Here is a 17,308-nt window from a genome sequence, read left to right as displayed (position 1 = left end):
TTGTTCCCTCAACAGAGCTACAGTGAACCTGTTGACGTGAAGACATCTCAGCCTCCTCAACTGATCAGTTCAAAACCGTCCGTGTTCCCCGGACCCAGCCAGGCCCACTCGGCTCTGTACCTAAGCTCTCACTACCATCAACAGCCAGGAGTGAATCCTCACCTCACTGCCATGCACCCCAGCCTCCCCAGGAACATCGCCCCCAAGCCGAATAACCAAATGCCAGTGACTGTGTCCATAGCGAACATGGCCGTGTCCCCTCCTCCCCCTCTCCAGATCAGCCCGCCTCTTCACCAGCATCTCAACCTGCAGCAGCACCAACCTCTGGCCATGCAGCAGCCCCTCGGGAACCAGCTCCCCATGCAGGTCCAGGCTGCCTTACACTCTCCCACCATGCAGCAAGTAAGTGCCTGGCTCTGGGCCGAGGGTTCGCGCCCACCTCTGAAGGGCTGGGGTGGGGGAGCCTGTCGGTTCAGCAAAGATGGGGGTATGTGTTTTCTAGTCTTCCACGCAAGCGTAGGCAGAGAGAGCTGAAGATGCTCGACGCGTATCAGCTCTCTGCGAAATGAGACTTGGGGGCTGAGTTTGTGCAGCGTGACACCATCACCATGACGGATGGCTGCTGCTTTCCATAATCACTAGTCTCTTCTTCATCATGGCCATTTTGTTTCACATTTCTAATCACCCTTCTTGTTTTCTGTTTCTTGAGTAAAGTACATTTGTTATTTTAAGATGCCGAGTGCTGCCAAAGATCTCTGTGGAATAGAGAATTCTACAATTTTTTTTAAAAAAATACTGTTTGGAAATGAGAAAGTCTTGACTGGTATACATGTTGAGTCCAATCAAGGCTGCCCAGTCAAATCAGGTTCAATACCAAACTTGGTGAACACTGAAAGTCCTCAGAACTGAACATTTTAACCAGAATTTTATTTTAAAAAGGAGATCTGGCTTCTGCATAAATTGGAAAACACAGGAGGTTTGGAAGCCTCCCTGCCTGCTCCCTGATTATTGAAACCATTTGTGTGCAAGCTGAGCTTAACTTTTCTTTTGAAATCAAGTTTTCCTTTTGGGTTTTGGTGTGATTTTAAAATCTGAAAATCAGGAGAAAAACAATATAAATGAAATTGAACTTAAGCTTAACTCTTGAAAATCCTAAAAACTTGTTCTAGGAAGTTAAGGTAAGATTTACAAATGATAGTAAATGCAGTTATCACTTTTATAATCCAATTACTCTGTTGTTCTCAGAGCTGTAAGTAAATAAGGCAAACATTGCCTTCCCACAGAACTGATATCTACCTCTCTGTGGAATCCGATTCTGTCGTTGGACTGTGGGAAGGGGGGTGGGGTGAGGAACCAGAAAGAGAAATCAAATATATGTGGTCCCAAATTCATTATGATTATTGTAGACAGGATTTCTGAGAGCTGAAAATAACAAACCCAATGCTTTAATACATTGCTTCATCATTGATTCTCAGAAAATGTACAGTGTAGGTGCCAGCATTATCTTCATTTTACAGACGAGGGAACTGAGGCTTCACAGAGATCAGTAATATACTCCTAAGGTCAGAGCTAGAATTCAAACCCAGGTCTTCAGAAATCAAAGGCTGGCTTTTTAAATGCTAGGCTTGTGGCCTCTTCCCTTTCAATCATGTTTGACTATAGACCACTTCACATTGGAATATCTGTTTCTCCTAAGAATTTGGAGGATCTTTAAATCCTGGTCAGTTTTAAAGTGCCATTATTATGGACAGCAGAGGGATTCATTTCCTTACTGAAGCCTTCATGATCATAAGGCTTCATGATCAAAATCCTTCATAACCCAAGGATATTGATAGAGCTGTGACAACTTTCTCACCTGAATTCAAGAGACCAAGTGTGGATTCACTGGGGAAGAAGTCTGCAGGGACAGCCACCACCCTACCTTGTCTACAAAGACATATGACCAAGTCAGATTCAGGGTCAGATATCCACTCTTCTCATCGGACATCATTCGTGATAAAAGGAGTATTCTTGGTGCTTTAATGTACCACTAGTGTTTGCATGAAGATGAATAGTTTGAGGGATACTGCCTTGGGTTGGGCGGGTTGACCCTGACTTAAAGGTGCTACCCAGCTAAGGACCCATGTTCTGCTCACAGAGCTGTAGTTGGGAGCTGTGCTTTCCTGGAGGAAAGAATGCCAAAAGTTCAGTCCCCTTACCAAGCTGAGAGCTAGGGCTCCCTTCAGAGGGGAGATTTTTTTCCTAATAGATCCACTCAAAGATGGTTCCTGTTTCTGTTTATTCTAACACTAACACCTTGGATGAGCTGGCTATGATCCTGAATAGTTTTCAGATATTTCAGACTTACACAATGCCACATGTAAAAATTCAAGAGATTTTCTCTCCATGGAGAGTCTTAACTAAATAGGAAAAAATAGAACAGATTATATTGGACAAGTTTTTCATCTGTCTTTATGTCAGTTGTATTAGTTTATGTCAAAACGTGTTCTTACTGAGAATGTAGGGCCTGATTTCCATTTACATACTAACAGAAGACAAAATGGCATGAGTAGATTGCTATAGAGATGACTTTGACTAAAATCACTTTAAACAAGGCCTTGCCCATGCTAAGTAATTAACATAATTGTTGAGTGATAAGCACGTGAGGAGCCAAAGTGTGTAACTGTTAGAAGAAATTATGGATTTGGTTGTAGAATCTCAATTCCTTGGAAGTTTTGAAAATTTTAATTGATTTGAAAAACATTAATTAAACCTCTAACATGTGCCACACTGTCTAGAGTCTGGAAACTGAGAGATAAATAAGAAAAGTAATGAGACCTTCACCACCTTGGAGTTGAGGGGTAGAGGTGAGGGTGGTAATCAGATGAACAAATCACAATGCCCCCATGAGAAGCAATCGAGCTGGAAGATGGACTGCAGAGTGCATGGGGAAGGGCAGAGCCTACAGTTGCGATGGATGGGAAGGGGCCCTCTCCAGGGCTGGCACAAAAGTCTCCATAAGAGAGGGGATAAGGGCAATGCCTGTGGCTCAAAGGAGTAAGGCGCTGGCCCCATATGCCGGACGTGGAGGGTTCAAACCCAGCTCCGGCCAAAAAAAACACTGCAAAATAAATAAATAAAATAAAATCCACTAAAAAAAAAAAAAAGAGAGAGGGTATAAGGATGAGAGAAGGAACTGGTTAGACATTGGAGTGAAAAGGGCATGGAGGGACAAAGACCAGCAGTGAGGAAAAAGGACGCTGGGCTTGTCCAGGGGAGGGGGGGGGGAAGCCAGTGGGGAGCAGGTGGGTAGAGACTGAGGTGGGGCAAGTTCACTGTCATAGGAGTAGGATATGGCAGGTCAAGGGAAATGGCAGCCCCCTTAAGTCAATAATCCTAAAATCTGGATCAGAAAGGGAATCCATCAGTCCTTGATGTCACTTCATTTACTGCAGTCACAACAGACTGTCAGGGCCCAGGGCCAAGTCATCAGTTAGTCGGTAGCCTGTAGCAGCAAACCCAAGTTGTGGATAAAAGTTGACCTGTCCAATTCATCATCCAAACCACCTTTACCCTAAAGATGTTTGCTGTCTCCCAAGGGGGCCGCGTTCACATATTCAAACACCAAAAATAAAAAATAAAAAAAAAGGAGAAAGGAAAGTTAACAGCTACTGAATTTTAAAAATAATGTCTCATATTTCAGCATTACCTTCACTATTTTATCACCCTGTTGAAAATGAATGTATCCTACAAAAGTGAATGTGTAGTCTACCGGGAAAAATGGTTTCATTTTTTTTCTAGCATAATATTTTATACTGAACCCGTGGACCTAGTTCTTTTTTTTTTTTTTTTGTCCAGTTTTCTTCCATTTTTTCTGCTCACTATATTGTCGAATGAGGTCAAGAGAAAAAAATCATTAATATCTGTCAACTTCCTTTATAACCTTAAGAAAAAAATCTTTGTATGATATCACACGGACAGATTTTCAATTTCCTTGTGTAATAAACAGCTGCTTTAGGATTTGGGTGTAATTTAAAGGTTTAAAAAAATCACATTGAGATTGATGAATAAATCAGTCGTGAAGACAAAAACATTGATGCCTGTTGAAAATACCTCTCCAGACAGGCAGGAAATGAAATTAGTTCCCGGTAAAGTGTGGATATGAGGATCACTGTTTGAATGTGCTGCAGGCTTTTTCGGACTTGCTATGGTGGCACAAGAAAACTGCTAGGGCTACAGAAATCTAATTAAAGAGCAAATGTCCCTTCTGACATCAAATTAATCTTTATCATGTTTCCTATTTTTATTTCAATCTGACACCAGAAAATGAAATTTAAAATTCCAGGCATGCTACAAAACAGTTGGTGATTTTTCTCCTGAGCATTAAAATGCAAAATATTCAGTCTTGTTTAATTAGTCTGCTAAGCAAACATTTTTCAGAAAATTTACATCATCATTGTTGTTCCATATTTACATCAATGAGAAATGCGTACTTAGCTCCAAGTTTGACCTCAGCATCTCTTTATGGAGTGTTCAGAAGAGTATTTCATTTTCTAAATCAAAAGAAAGTAAAATAATGTTAAATAATATTATTTCGTGGTTTGCTTGTATTTTTCTTGGTCCTTGGCTCTTTTGATATTAATGATCTTCTCAAATTTAGACATGGAAGTTCGCTGAATTTTAAAGCTTTGAACTTTGTACACAACACATAATTTTGGTTTTATAAACTGAAGTCACCCATGTCATCTTACACTATTAGTCACTTAAAACATAATGTTTTCTAATGATTCTCTAACCCACCTGAGGAACTATTTTCATTGGATGGGGAAGAGAAAAAAAAAATGGTGGTTTCTTTTGTTTGTTTTCACGGGGAAGGGGGTTGCAAGGGAGGTGGGGTTTTGTGAGTGGAGGCTGGGTTTTTCATTTGCTTATGTTTGTGTTTTGTTTTGCTTTTCCATGTTTCCAAACCTTTAACTAAGTCAAGATATTTCAACCACGCTTTTTTTGATACCTGTTTACTTTTAGGTTATATTTTGTCAATTGTGTAAAAATCCAATGTGGAGAACTTTACATTTAAAAAGCCCTGGCATTTACACATTCATATATTCCCGTGCCTTTTCAAAATCGAACCATCTGTACTAAACTTTACTTACTGAAAAATATGATTTATTGAGCCACTACTATGGGTTAGGTCCGTCAGCACTTGAAACACCCTTATCCCAAGGCTGTTTCCCCAAGCAGAGCTTCCTCTTGGCTCTTTGCCCAGCATCACACTCACCAGGGAAGGAAACTGAGGAGGCTGGACACTAAGCCCCATGAAAACATTTCACTGAAGCCAGTGAGGGTCCCTACAGGTTAGAGACCTGGAGCAGTCTGGAGAAAAGAGGAATTCAGCCTGGAAAGAACCAGAGACCCAAACAGCCAGCTCCATCTCTCACTGTGACCTTCTCATTTTAGAAGATGTTTATGGTTTGAGCTGCAGGTGGTGTCTACGTAGATAAACTTCTTTCCCACTTGTTCATTTAGTAAACAGTTTATTTCTTGTAGTCTGGGTGAGTTCAAATAACCCGTCTGGCTGAATTGTCCCATTTTTTCATGATTTCTTCCCTGTCTTTCAGAAATTGGGAGTTGGTAGGGACATTGGCTGGAAGTCTTTATCATTTGAATAGAAAATAATATCTTAAACCCAATATTGAGAATTAAGAACATTGGATAATAGGTGTCTTTGACCATTACACAAGGATCACCCAAATAGGATAAAAATCCAAGGAAATGTCCTCAAAAATCAATCCTGTAATCATCCTACTGAGTCTTTTTAAAAAGTAAAAATTCAACAGTCCTACACCTTCCAAATCTCTCTGCAAGTGAATAGAGAATGGTTCATTTTTGAAAACTTAGTGATTACAAACCTTGTCTGGACTCTGCTACAGAGACAACCACGAGATTAATTAAGTTGCTTTTTTGGTCACTTCCAGCAGAGCTTGCTTATGCTGCTCTTGAATTCACCAGAGAAGCTAAAAATAAATTTCAGTGTCTAATGCTTTTTGTTTACCAGATATAGCTATATACTTCAGAGATTCTGTCCTTGAATTTTTAATAGCTTCGCTGGGATTAGAAGTCAACACTTCACTATGCTAGTGTATTAAAAGAATCTTCCCGAAGTCCGATCATTGTTTGTTAGTTAATAGATTTTTCAATTAAAAAATATTTGTTTTGTCTTTCCCTTTCCCCCCTCTGTTTTCCAATGGCAAGTCGTTTTGAATCTTTTCCTCTGTATTAGTCCAACAACTGTTAAAAAGCTTTGGTTGAAATTTTTTAGCCGAGAGAGAAATACAAATAAAAGAAGAAGCAGATGGTCCCTTTGTGATTGAATGAAGAAAAAGGGTTTTGAGAACAATGTGTGAATAGGTGTAGCCTAATAAAACACTCAGCCACCTGCCGCCTGAATTCTTCAAAAAAGATTCTGTTGCATATTCTGCGGATTAACTATTAATGTATCCTTCGGTTTGATAGAAAACATGAACTTTGAGGGGTTTAGGCCCTTTTCTCCCTTTGTTTTGATTGAGTTGGCACCTCTATATTTCAAATCGTTTCTCAATTCAATTTATCTGCTCAAGAGTATAATTAAAGGTTCTCTGACACATGGTTAAATGAAGGAGAGGGAAGAATGGGGTTGTGGGCGATTCTGTTCTACCTTTAAGTTTTTCTGGGCCCTCCTGATAGGCTTGCCTTTGCAGAGACAGAAGCAAAAGGCCTAGTGTGCTTGCAAAGAATGAATAAATATTTAGGTGCTTTTCTTCTTAAAAAAGGCACTTTGATCCTTATTTGCGGACTTGCCTTCCCTTGCAGGGATTTACTCTTCAACCCGACTATCAGACTATTATCAATCCTACATCTACAGCTGCACAAGTTGTCACCCAAGCAATGGAGTATGTGCGTTCGGGGTGCAGAAATCCTCCCCCTCAGCCGGTGGACTGGAATAACGACTACTGCAGTAGTGGGTAAGCGGCCGGCCGTCGCCACCTGGTGGCGGGCTGAGCTCATAGCATGCATGTCGCGCCCTGTCGCGTTGCTTCTGTCTTCCTGCTTTAAAAACGTGACCCGGGGTGGTTCCTGGTTCATGAAGGCAGAAGACAGTGCTCCAGAAATGATCAAGCAGTCTTCTAGCCCCTCCAAACACGAGTACCTTTATATTACTATTCGCTTTAGATGTAGGTTGGCTAAATGTTCACTTTTCCAGTGGACGTGTCCATGCCTTGGGTTATGAGTAATTCCAAACCCTACCTCCCCAGGGGACACCTGTGGCACAGGCCATCTTGTAACAAAGAACTTTGTTTTCTCTTCACACAGGGGCGTGCAGAGGGACAAAGCACTGTACCTTACCTGAAAATCAGAACACCTTTCTTTCCACTGAGGAATTCAGGGAAGTCTTTTCACCACGGATTGCTTTGTACAGTCAAGGCAGTTCTCCATTTTATTAGAAAAAAATACAAGTTGCTAAGCACTTAGGACCATTTGAGCTTGTGGGTCACCCACTCTGGGAGAAATAGTCATGCTTCTTTCTTATTTTTTTAACCCTTTATGGACATTGTTTTTCTTCTTCCCTGAAGGAAATCTGGACCATTCAGATTTTATGTTGGTTTTTGCTGTGAAGTGCTGCGCTCTAGTAACTGCCTTAGCGACGGTAGCTGTCTGGATTACAGTCCTGGATTTTCCATTGGTTTTCATAATGGGTGTTTATATGAAACTACTAAAGACTTTTTAAATGGCTTGATGTAGCAGTCATAGCAAGTTTGTAAATAGCATCTATGTTACACTCTCCTAGAGTATAAAATGTGAATGTTTTTGTAGCTAAAATTGTAATTTGAAACTGGCTCATTCCAGTTTATTGATTTCACAATAGGGGATAAAATTGGCAAACATTCATATTTTTACTTCATTTTTAAAACAACTAATAGTTCTATATTTTCAAACTATTTGAAATTAAAAAGTATTCCCAATGATTTTAATTTAAAAACAAATTGGCTTTGTCTCATTAATCAGACAAAAATAAATAAATAAGTAAATAAACCTAGTGTTAAGGGAAGCGCAAATGCATTTATTTTGTACTGCAGAAAAAAATTGCTTTTTTTGTATCACTTTTTGTGTAATGGTTAGTAAAATGTCATTTAAGTCCTTTTATGTATGAAACTGCCAAATGCTTACCTGGTATTTTATTAGATGCAGAAACAGATTGGAAACAGCTAAATTATAACCTCTCCATATGGCTGTGTATCATCGTTTCTTCATACTGTGTCTGTATTTAATCTTTTTTTATGGAACCTGTTGCGCCTATTTATGAAATAATAAATATAGGTGTTTGTAAGTAAATTTGTTAGTATTTGAAAGAGGTTTCTTTGATGTTTTAACTTTTGCTGGCAAAAAAAAAAAAAAATATTCACGCTTGGTGTGAATACTTTATTATTTAGTTTTTACAGTGACATGAATAAAGCCAAACCTGCTTTTCATTTAGCAGCAAATTAAAGTCACCAATCTTTCTTTCTGCATTTCTTTGGTTGATGCAAACAAAAAACTATTATATGCAAGCACTCTCTTTCTTTGTCTGATATAACGGAATTGCCCCAAAGTCACACCAGGTCTAAGACCACGCAAACACATGAGTCCTCTGTCTCAGAGAGGTGGTTTCTGGCTACTCAGTGGGTCTAGTCAATTCTGAAAGCTTCCCCCCCCCACAAAAAAAATAATTAAAATCTAATCAGCCCCAATTCCTCAAGCTGCATGCTTTTCACCAAATCTGGAAAACATTTAAGATGTGAATGAGGGTGGAAAGAAGTAAATGGGAGTGTACTGTCAAAAATACATCAGTAAATGAAAGGTGAGTAACCAGGCAGCACAAGAAAAAGGCCAGGCCATTCAGATTTGAAAGCTGCTGATAGAAAATAATTGAGATCCTTTCTATCTTTTGTGCCTCTCCAAGCTACTTCTCTTTCCAGAATTTCAGGGTCTTCCAACAGGATTTAGGGAACTAGGGATTTACAAAGAAATAAAAAGTACCAAGGATCTGGCGGAAGGTTTGCATAGCTTTACATCAGCAAGGGCTAGCAAATGACTCCCTGACGGAGGATTGCTCCAGAAAGTTAGTCTGGTTGGAAATCAAGAGAATATGTCTTTCATGGACTATGTGAAATAAATTTAGCAATTTAACTAAATACAAATATATTCATTGTGTAATCCAGTCAGAATTAAAAAGACAAAAGGTATGCTTGCTTTGGGAATGATTTTAGGCATTGTACAACCTTGACTCACTTGAGCATGTAATAACTAATAAATAATGCAGATCCGATGTGATTATTAAAATGACTGTAGCTGAGAGCTCTAATTTTCCTGTCTTGAAACTGTATAAGAACTCATGTGATTAAGTTCCCAGTTTATTGTTTGCCTGTTTAGTATTTTAGAAATATACCAGCACTGCTAATTAACTAATGTCTTTTATTTATTATATTATGATAGAGTAAAATTTTCACTTGCATTCAGTCTGAACTGAGAAGGTAATTACTGGGATGAGAACAAGCGGCTTTGACGTTGACAGGCAGTTCGTACAGGCAAGTGCAGCGCTGTGTTGTTTACAGCTTTTCTGGAGCAGCTGCAACCAGGGTAGAGAGTGTGGAAATTTGATACCAAATACAGTAAAAACAAATGTAAATAAAAGAAAATAACATCGTCAATAAAAACTCTTACTATGCGTGACCGTATTCTATCTGGTCTATCTGATTAGTCCCCAAAGAACAGGCCCAGTCAGATGAGAAATTCCAAAGATGTGTTACGGCAGAAGTGATCAGGCACAGTAGAGATTCACAGCTGCCGTGGCCACAGATGTTCTTTCCTTAAACTTTCGAGAATGCTCTCTCACCAACCTGAGGCTCTAGTATGGTTAGTAGCTGTTGCCTGAGAAGTTTACCATCTTCAGGAAGCCAGACGCAGCCTGGTCACCGCAGTCTGCACGGTACCTGTGAAGCACCAAGAACAGGAGTTAAACGCTGAGTTCCTGGCTAGAGCACCCCGAAGAATTCCAGGAACCTCCAATAAAAGTCACTGCAAGAGATTCCGTATTAATACTGACCATCGGCTGGGCGTGGCGGGTCACGCCTGCAATCCTGCACCCTGGGAGGCAGAGGCCGGAGAATCACACTTGGGCTCAGTAATTTTGAGACCAGCCTGAGCAAGAGGGAGCTCCATCCCTAGCTACAGACAGAAAAACTAGCCGGGTGTTGTGGCAGGCGCCTCAAAGTCCCAGCTATTCAGGAAGCTGAGACAAGAGGGTCACTTGAGCCCAGGAGCGTGAGGTTGCCGTGAGCTAGGCTGATGCCATGGCTCTCTAGGCTGGCCAACAGAGTGAGACTCAGTCTCAAAAATAAAAGTACTGAACTTAAAATATCTTCACCAACACACTCAAATCAAAATTATGCCTGATTAGAAAAGGGGGGGAAGTGTGACAGTGTGTAGGCGTGCTTTGAGTTGTGTCTTGAACATAATAATAATAATTAAAAAACCTGAAAACCCAATTCCCAAATTGAAGGAGTCAATTCCAAATTGACTCCAAATGTGAAGGAGTCCATAAGACCTCATGAGTCAAATCGTGACTTCCAGTTGATCAAATTAGTGAACAGAGCTAAGGATGAAGTTGGTCTCTGCGATTATTTTTACTAGTCGTTTTAAGGGCCAAGAGCCCCATGTGCGTGGTAGTCTACGGGAAGCCAGACTTCCAAGAGCAGTACTCTCTGCCCTGGAACAACGCCAGGGTCAGGGTCCCCAGCACCACACCTCGCACAGCTGAAAATTCACACAGAGCTTCTGACTCCCCCAGAACTTAACAAGTCGCCCGTTGTTGACTGGAAGCCTTATCAGTAACACACACACTCAGTAGCACGGATTTTGTATATATATTATATGCTGTATTATTAAGAAAATCAGAAGGAAGAGAAAATATATATGCTAGTCATTAAGTGGAAGCAGGTCATCATGACATCTCCGCCCTCATCTTCACACTGAACAGGCTGAGGAGAAAAAAGATGAGGGGTTTGTCTTGCTGTCTCGGGGGCAGAGGCAGAGACACAGAGTATCCGCCTGTGACTGGACTCCCCAGTTTCAAACCTGAAAGTGTCACGTGTGTATCCTGGCTCAAATTCATGACTAAGAAATTTTTTAAACTTACAAATGCAAAATTTAAAATTAGTCCAACAACGGGTCATCTCCTTTTCCTATGGAACTCTTGCCCTTTGCCAAAGAATTATCCCACTCATTTGAAAAGTAATTAGGCTGAATTATATGAAATTGCCAATATTTGGCTCTTTTACCTAGAAAAGTGGTAACTGCATATGATTCTACTGAAACAATGGAGTTAGGGCTACAACTTTAGATATAATGTCAAATGGAATTAGAAGTACTTTACAAAGTTCTAGGAAAAAATACTCAAAGAAGTAATCAGTTATGTTTATTAACAAGGTAGGCCACCTAGAACCAGTGCTAGCCTGTTACATTACATTAAACAAATATTTTAAATGACCAGACTCCAATAAATCCCACTAACCATCCTTATTTCTTTGTGATAGTGAAAATTTTTGTGTGGGCATTTGTAATAGGTTATCTGCTGGAACATGAAATATTTGGTTACACATAGATGTTCTCAGAATGTTTATTTGTTGAGCAGCGATTTGACCTCATTCCACTCATAACTATCATTTTAAAGTCAGGATAGAAGCACAAAAAAATAAAAATTCATCTCTTTTGCTGTTTATTGAACAAGGAAATAACGACAAGGTAATATAAAAAATACATATTATGAATTTAACTCCTAAATATTTATTACATTATTCCCCTTGCACTTAATGGGTAATTTCACATGAGACACCCATAGTACAAATCTCTTTGTCTCTCTGACATTGAATAATTCCCTTATCTCCAAACAACGTGGGATGTCACAGTACGTAGTAGGTGCACAAGAAATGCTATGATACGAGGGAAAACCAGGAAAAATCACCAATCATTCTCAACAGGAATGGTATGATGTTTTCTTGATAATTTAAGAGCTCTTTAAACATAGAAGGGAATTAATTATTGTGGGGAAGCACTTGGAGGTGAAGAAAATGGCAGTGTTTCATTAAATAACCTAAGGTCGAAGGAAATAATTTCAAAATGAGTTGTACTGTGTTTTTGGCCTACAAACAAGATTTTTCCTAGCTGTGACAAAAGTAAAATATATAATACACACGACCCACTGGGAAAATAAGAAGTAAAGGGGGGAAGGTGACAGACAAGCAGGCCTGTTAAACACGAAAGATTCAGGAGACAAACAGTATGGAATGCTAAATTAAAACATTGATCAGGGTGGTACCTGTGGCTCAAGGACTAGGGCGCTGGCCCCACATACCAGGTTCAAACCCGGCCCCGGCCAAAAACTGCAAAAAATAAATGAATAAATAAATAAATAAATAAACATTGATGAGCAGGATGCTGAGGTGTTTTTTTCTAATTACTAAGGATTGCTATGACTTAGGAGACAAGGACCTAGGACCTTGTATTTCCTAGACTCTACTTAAAATTACACCAGGATAAGAAAAAATGGTTCAATCTTTAAGATTCCCAAAGAAGATTTCCCACCTTTATTGGGAATCATTCCTCCACATGAAAGAAGCTTTCCTAACCAAAGTCTCCAAGTTTTTTGCACAGCCCATTTTGCAGAGAAGGCACATCTGATTCCTTCTAACCTCCCCATCTCCACAGCAGGAAATCAGGGAGCAGCGTGTGACAGGCAACTTCAAAACCAAGGTAGATACCCTTGGCAATCCACCGTACGCGGAGTGAGACTTTGCTCCTCATTACACACTGGGCCAAACATCTTGTCCCTTGGATCTAGCCCCAGACTGCATTGTAGTCGGTGAGAAGAAGTGAAGGTGAAGTTCTTGTCCCCAGTGAACAACAACCTGTTCTGTTTCAGAGTTGCGCCTAATTAACGAGGCCCACCAGCAGGAATCATTTCGCATTTTCTTAACAGCTTGCTAGCAAAGACATTTGAAAGTGAAATGTTATTCACTCTGCCATGAGGCCAGAAGAAAAAAAAAAATTAGTGACCAGAAAATAAGATGAATAGACTGAATTCTACAGAGAAAACAAAAATGCCATTCAAAAGAAAGACTGGGAGCCACACTACAGTATTTTAAAGTCTGGAGCATCTCTGTTTGACAATTGTGTGTTTACAATAAACCCAAACATAATTGCTCTGATGGGCTGTCAGGGAAAAGATTAATTTGGCAAAGATTAGTATTGACTTGCTGTTTATTAAGGCTTTTAAACAGCTGTATCTGGCAGCATTCCTGTAAGTGGCTGTCATATCTGAAAATCAGCCTCACACCCCGGTGCTTGCCAGCTGTTACTAAACAATCTTCCACCACTTTGAATGTCTTTCTCCAGGCCAAACAGCAAGAGCAAACTATTGCCAAATGAGCCTTTTCTCCTGTTTTTTTTTTTTTTTTTTTTTTTTGGTGGGGGCGGGGAGCTTCTAAATGCTGAAATGTCAGCTCAGGGCTGATGGCTTAGCTGATAAGAAGTGCAGGAAGCCAGTAGGTGGTTTGGGCGCTGGCTGAACACAGTCCCCACACAGAGAGCGGTAGTGGTAGCGCTGTTAGTCACCTCACACAGACAAAAAAACCACAGCTTGCAACTGTTGGAGTCAAAAGGTTTTAAAGACAGTTAGAAAGCTGTGATCAAAGGCTGAAAGCCCTTGGAATTCCAAAATTAGCATTTTGTTTCTTCAGGCCTGGCACAGGCCCTGTCAGCCATATTGCTGGAGAAAGACCCCACAGGGGAACTTGGAGGAAAAGTTCAGTAGTGGCCGTTAGTCTTTAGGATGGGCACTGAGATTCCTCCCAAGAACTCTAGAAGAGGGTAAGTCCCTGGCAAAATATGCACCTTGCTTTTTAATGCCGTGAAAACCTATAGGAATAAACAGGTTTGGATGTTTTGAAGTCTGTGAAAGAAAAAAGGGCAGATTGAGTTTTGTACTGAAGTAAGAGCCAGTAGTTTCAAATTAAGTAGAGTCAGAAAGGCAGTGGAAAGAATAACATTCCAGTGTATTAAACATCAGACTACAAAGGGCGTAGTGTTGTAGTGAGAGTCACGTTAGCCTGTCCAGCACGACTGCTTTGGGTGGGGGGATTAATCTCAACCTTTTGGAGTTGCACCAACCTGGACTGAGTTTGTATCAGAGCAGATGCCAAAGGACAGTGTTGTCTTTTAACCCTTTCTCAGCTGACTCTGCATTATGCTGTAGGTTAGGGCAGGAGAGAGTTACTCTAGGAACCAAGCTTTCTACAAGAACCTTTCAAGCAGGTGTTTGCCAAAGTTTAGTCTCCAAATAACTTTATTTTGAAGTCTTTGCTGTTGGTGCAGTTCGATGCTTGACATATGAATTAGGATCAAGTCCAGCCAGATTCTAAGGAATAGACAAGTGGACATGTCCCTTTCTACCAGGGACATCCAAGAGCTCTATCCCTTAGTCCTTTCCACATACCATGAGGGAGGATCAGAAATAGTACTAATTCTGCACTCACAATTACAGAAACGAAGTGACTAGACGTTGAGAAGGCAAGGTGCGTGTTTGCCCAAGACCCACAGAGCCTGGCCTTGTTGAAGCTCCGGCTATAGACAAAAGGATATTGAGAGTGCAGAATTAATTAAATTAAAAATTATCCTATGACCATAAGTCATGGAGTGTTCCACATTCTAAATTGGCTCTGGACTTAACGGAAACTGGTCATTTTCTATGGCAAGAGCTATCTCTTCGCTGCAGGGCCTGGAGCCCTTGGGAAAATGTGCCAAAATGTGCAGAAGTATGCCCTTTTACTTGGTCTAAGGACACCTTAGACTTTATTCCAAAGCAACAGTTTCATTGCTTGATTCAAAGCACATTGTTACTAATCGGGAATGCAGCATCAACCTTTTTATAAGAGATACTACTTTTAATAGAATCAAAGAAAGGCTGGGGTCAGGCAGGGGAAAATCACTTACATACATTTCTATCATGTTTTGTTGGATGACATTTGGCAAACTTTCTCATCATAGCTCCATTATAAATAGGGGTTTTTTCCATTGACCTGTAATTCTTGGATTATTCAGATAAGTCAGCTGAGTATGGGAGGAAAAGGGGTATACCAAGTCCAAGACTGAATCTGATAAAGCCAATGAACTAAGTGAGGGGTCCCAGAGGTTAGTAGAGTATCCACTTACAATTACACAGAAACCAAGGGAGTGCTCCCCATTGTTTGTGGCCCATGGATAAAGTCTCCCCAGAAACCTAACATCTTGGTGCAATGCTCAAACAAGGAGAAATTGTCCCATACAGAAATGGCCTGCAATTTCATCCTTCTAGATTCATCTTTGGGAAGACTATCAGCTTCCCTAGCCTGAGGATAATCCTCAGAATTCATCTCCCCCCAAATTATAACCAATGCTGGAGTACTTTGTATTTTGCTTTGTATTTTCTTTTTGTTTTTGTTTTAACCAAAGTAGACCCACAGAAACCTAAATCTGGTCTTGGCAAGGGTTTCACACAAGAAGAAAGGAAAAAGTGTATATCTAAATGAAACTGCAATTTCCGGGTAATATTACAAAATACACCTGTCTACAAAGCCATGCTGGCTGTTGAGTTGGGTCATTTTTAACAGCTGGTGTCATGATGTGGTTTCAACATAACAGAAGTGCTAGTCCTTTATAGCATCAAGTCCCTGGGAGTTTAGACTGGTGTGTGTGTGTGTCTCTCTCTCTCTTTTTCTCCCCTTCATTCCGCCTTTCCTTTCCAGGGGAAAGCATCTTCTACTTCATATACCCTATAAGTTTACTGAAATGATTGTAGTTGCATTCTTAGAACATTTACCTTCAACTCCTGAGCAGCTGGCGGAGCCAGACGACCTGCAGCCAGAGCAAGCCGGCCTGCAGCTTCACCTTGCTAATCACGGTGTTCATTCCCAGATAAATGGAAAGAGACCCTGTTTCTCTACTGCTCCGCTCCTTTCTTACGTACAGCACTCAGAAATCTCTAAGGACTTTTCTGTATGACTTCCCATTTCACACCACAGATGGTTTAGATAAAAACTATTAGTTTCATTTATTCAAACAGCTTCATTTCACCAAAATGAGCCTATTTTTAGCATTTTGCCTAAAGGTTTGTTTTCACATGTTTTTTATTTATTTATTTTTTTTATTAAATCATAGCTGTGTACATTGATATGATCATGGGGAGAAAAGGGAACACTTTTGCACTGCTGGTGGGAATGCAAATTAATACATTCCTTTTGGAAAGATATATGTTTTCACATTTTTATAGACGTAAAGGAGTCTTGCTGATGTTTTAAGGCTTTCACCGTCATCTTTCCTGCCACCCAACAAGCTTTTGGACTAGAGAGGAGCTGATGAGTCCTGTAAGGGGGAATTTATGTTAAAAAAAAAGGCGGGGGAGCTTTAGAATGGCTTGGTAAATTTGATGTGTGTATATTTTTATACAACCTTTGAGTGTCTGCATTTTTCCATGAGGTTATTTTGATCACTGCAATTTCGGCATCTGTACTGTATAGGCTCTGTCAAACATAATGATGTCGGGTCTTTATCTTGGTTTTATCTTGATGACATTACTTTGGAGATTATTTCCATTTGGACAACCCACCCCACACTGAGAAAAAAATAACTCTTCAGAGAAGATGTGTTCAAAGAGAGAAACTCTAAATAAACAAGTCAAACTTCACACACTCTGGGTTGTTGTGCAGAGTTAGTTGGTGTCAACTGCTCCCTAGATGTCACCTAATGTTCAGGTCCCGGGTTAATACAGGAAAAAAAATATCTCTTCAGTGATTTAAAAATTAGAATGGCAGGTGAAAATACATAATAACCAACTCTAGTGACCCACACCAAGAACTAGTTAGTGGTGTAAAAACTTGACTAATTTCTCAAAACACAGATGATATAAACTGAACAACTTGGCCTCCAGCTCATGTTCTCCCTGCCCACCTCCTACCACCCGGCTCCCTTATTTCTATGGGAATATTTCTGACTGTTTTTCCCAGAGTATTACATATGCCTGTGGGCTCAATCATGAGGAAGATAAAAATATTCACACCCCAATTATTTCCCCTTGGAGGCTACTCTGTAGCCTCCAAGATCTCCCTTTTTTCCCCTACATTTTAAAGGCACTGCAGATTGATATGCTTCAGAAGCTACCCAGAACATGTCAACATCCAGGCTCGACTTTCCCAACCAATAAGCATTCAATTAGCTCTTTATT

General features: G+C 40.2%; 1 protein-coding gene across 1 annotated transcript in view; it reads left to right on the top strand.

The window, feature by feature from the left end:
- The window catches only part of TOX (thymocyte selection associated high mobility group box), a 317,136-nt gene extending 307,678 nt beyond the window's left edge, over positions 1-9,458 (top strand). The window contains exons 7-9 of the mRNA XM_053559342.1: positions 16-402; positions 6,829-6,980; positions 7,330-9,458. Of these exons, the coding sequence (XP_053415317.1) occupies positions 16-402; positions 6,829-6,980; positions 7,330-7,366 (576 nt within the window). The 3' untranslated portion in view covers positions 7,367-9,458. The remainder of the gene's footprint in view (positions 1-15; positions 403-6,828; positions 6,981-7,329) is intronic.
- Positions 9,459-17,308: the final 7,850 nt, after the last annotated feature.

This window comes from Nycticebus coucang, chromosome 13 (assembly GCF_027406575.1).
Source record: "Nycticebus coucang isolate mNycCou1 chromosome 13, mNycCou1.pri, whole genome shotgun sequence".
Classification (NCBI taxonomy): domain Eukaryota; kingdom Metazoa; phylum Chordata; class Mammalia; order Primates; family Lorisidae; genus Nycticebus; species Nycticebus coucang.
The sequence above is the reverse complement of the archived record's forward strand: the minus strand, read 5'-3'. Positions and strand labels throughout refer to the sequence as shown.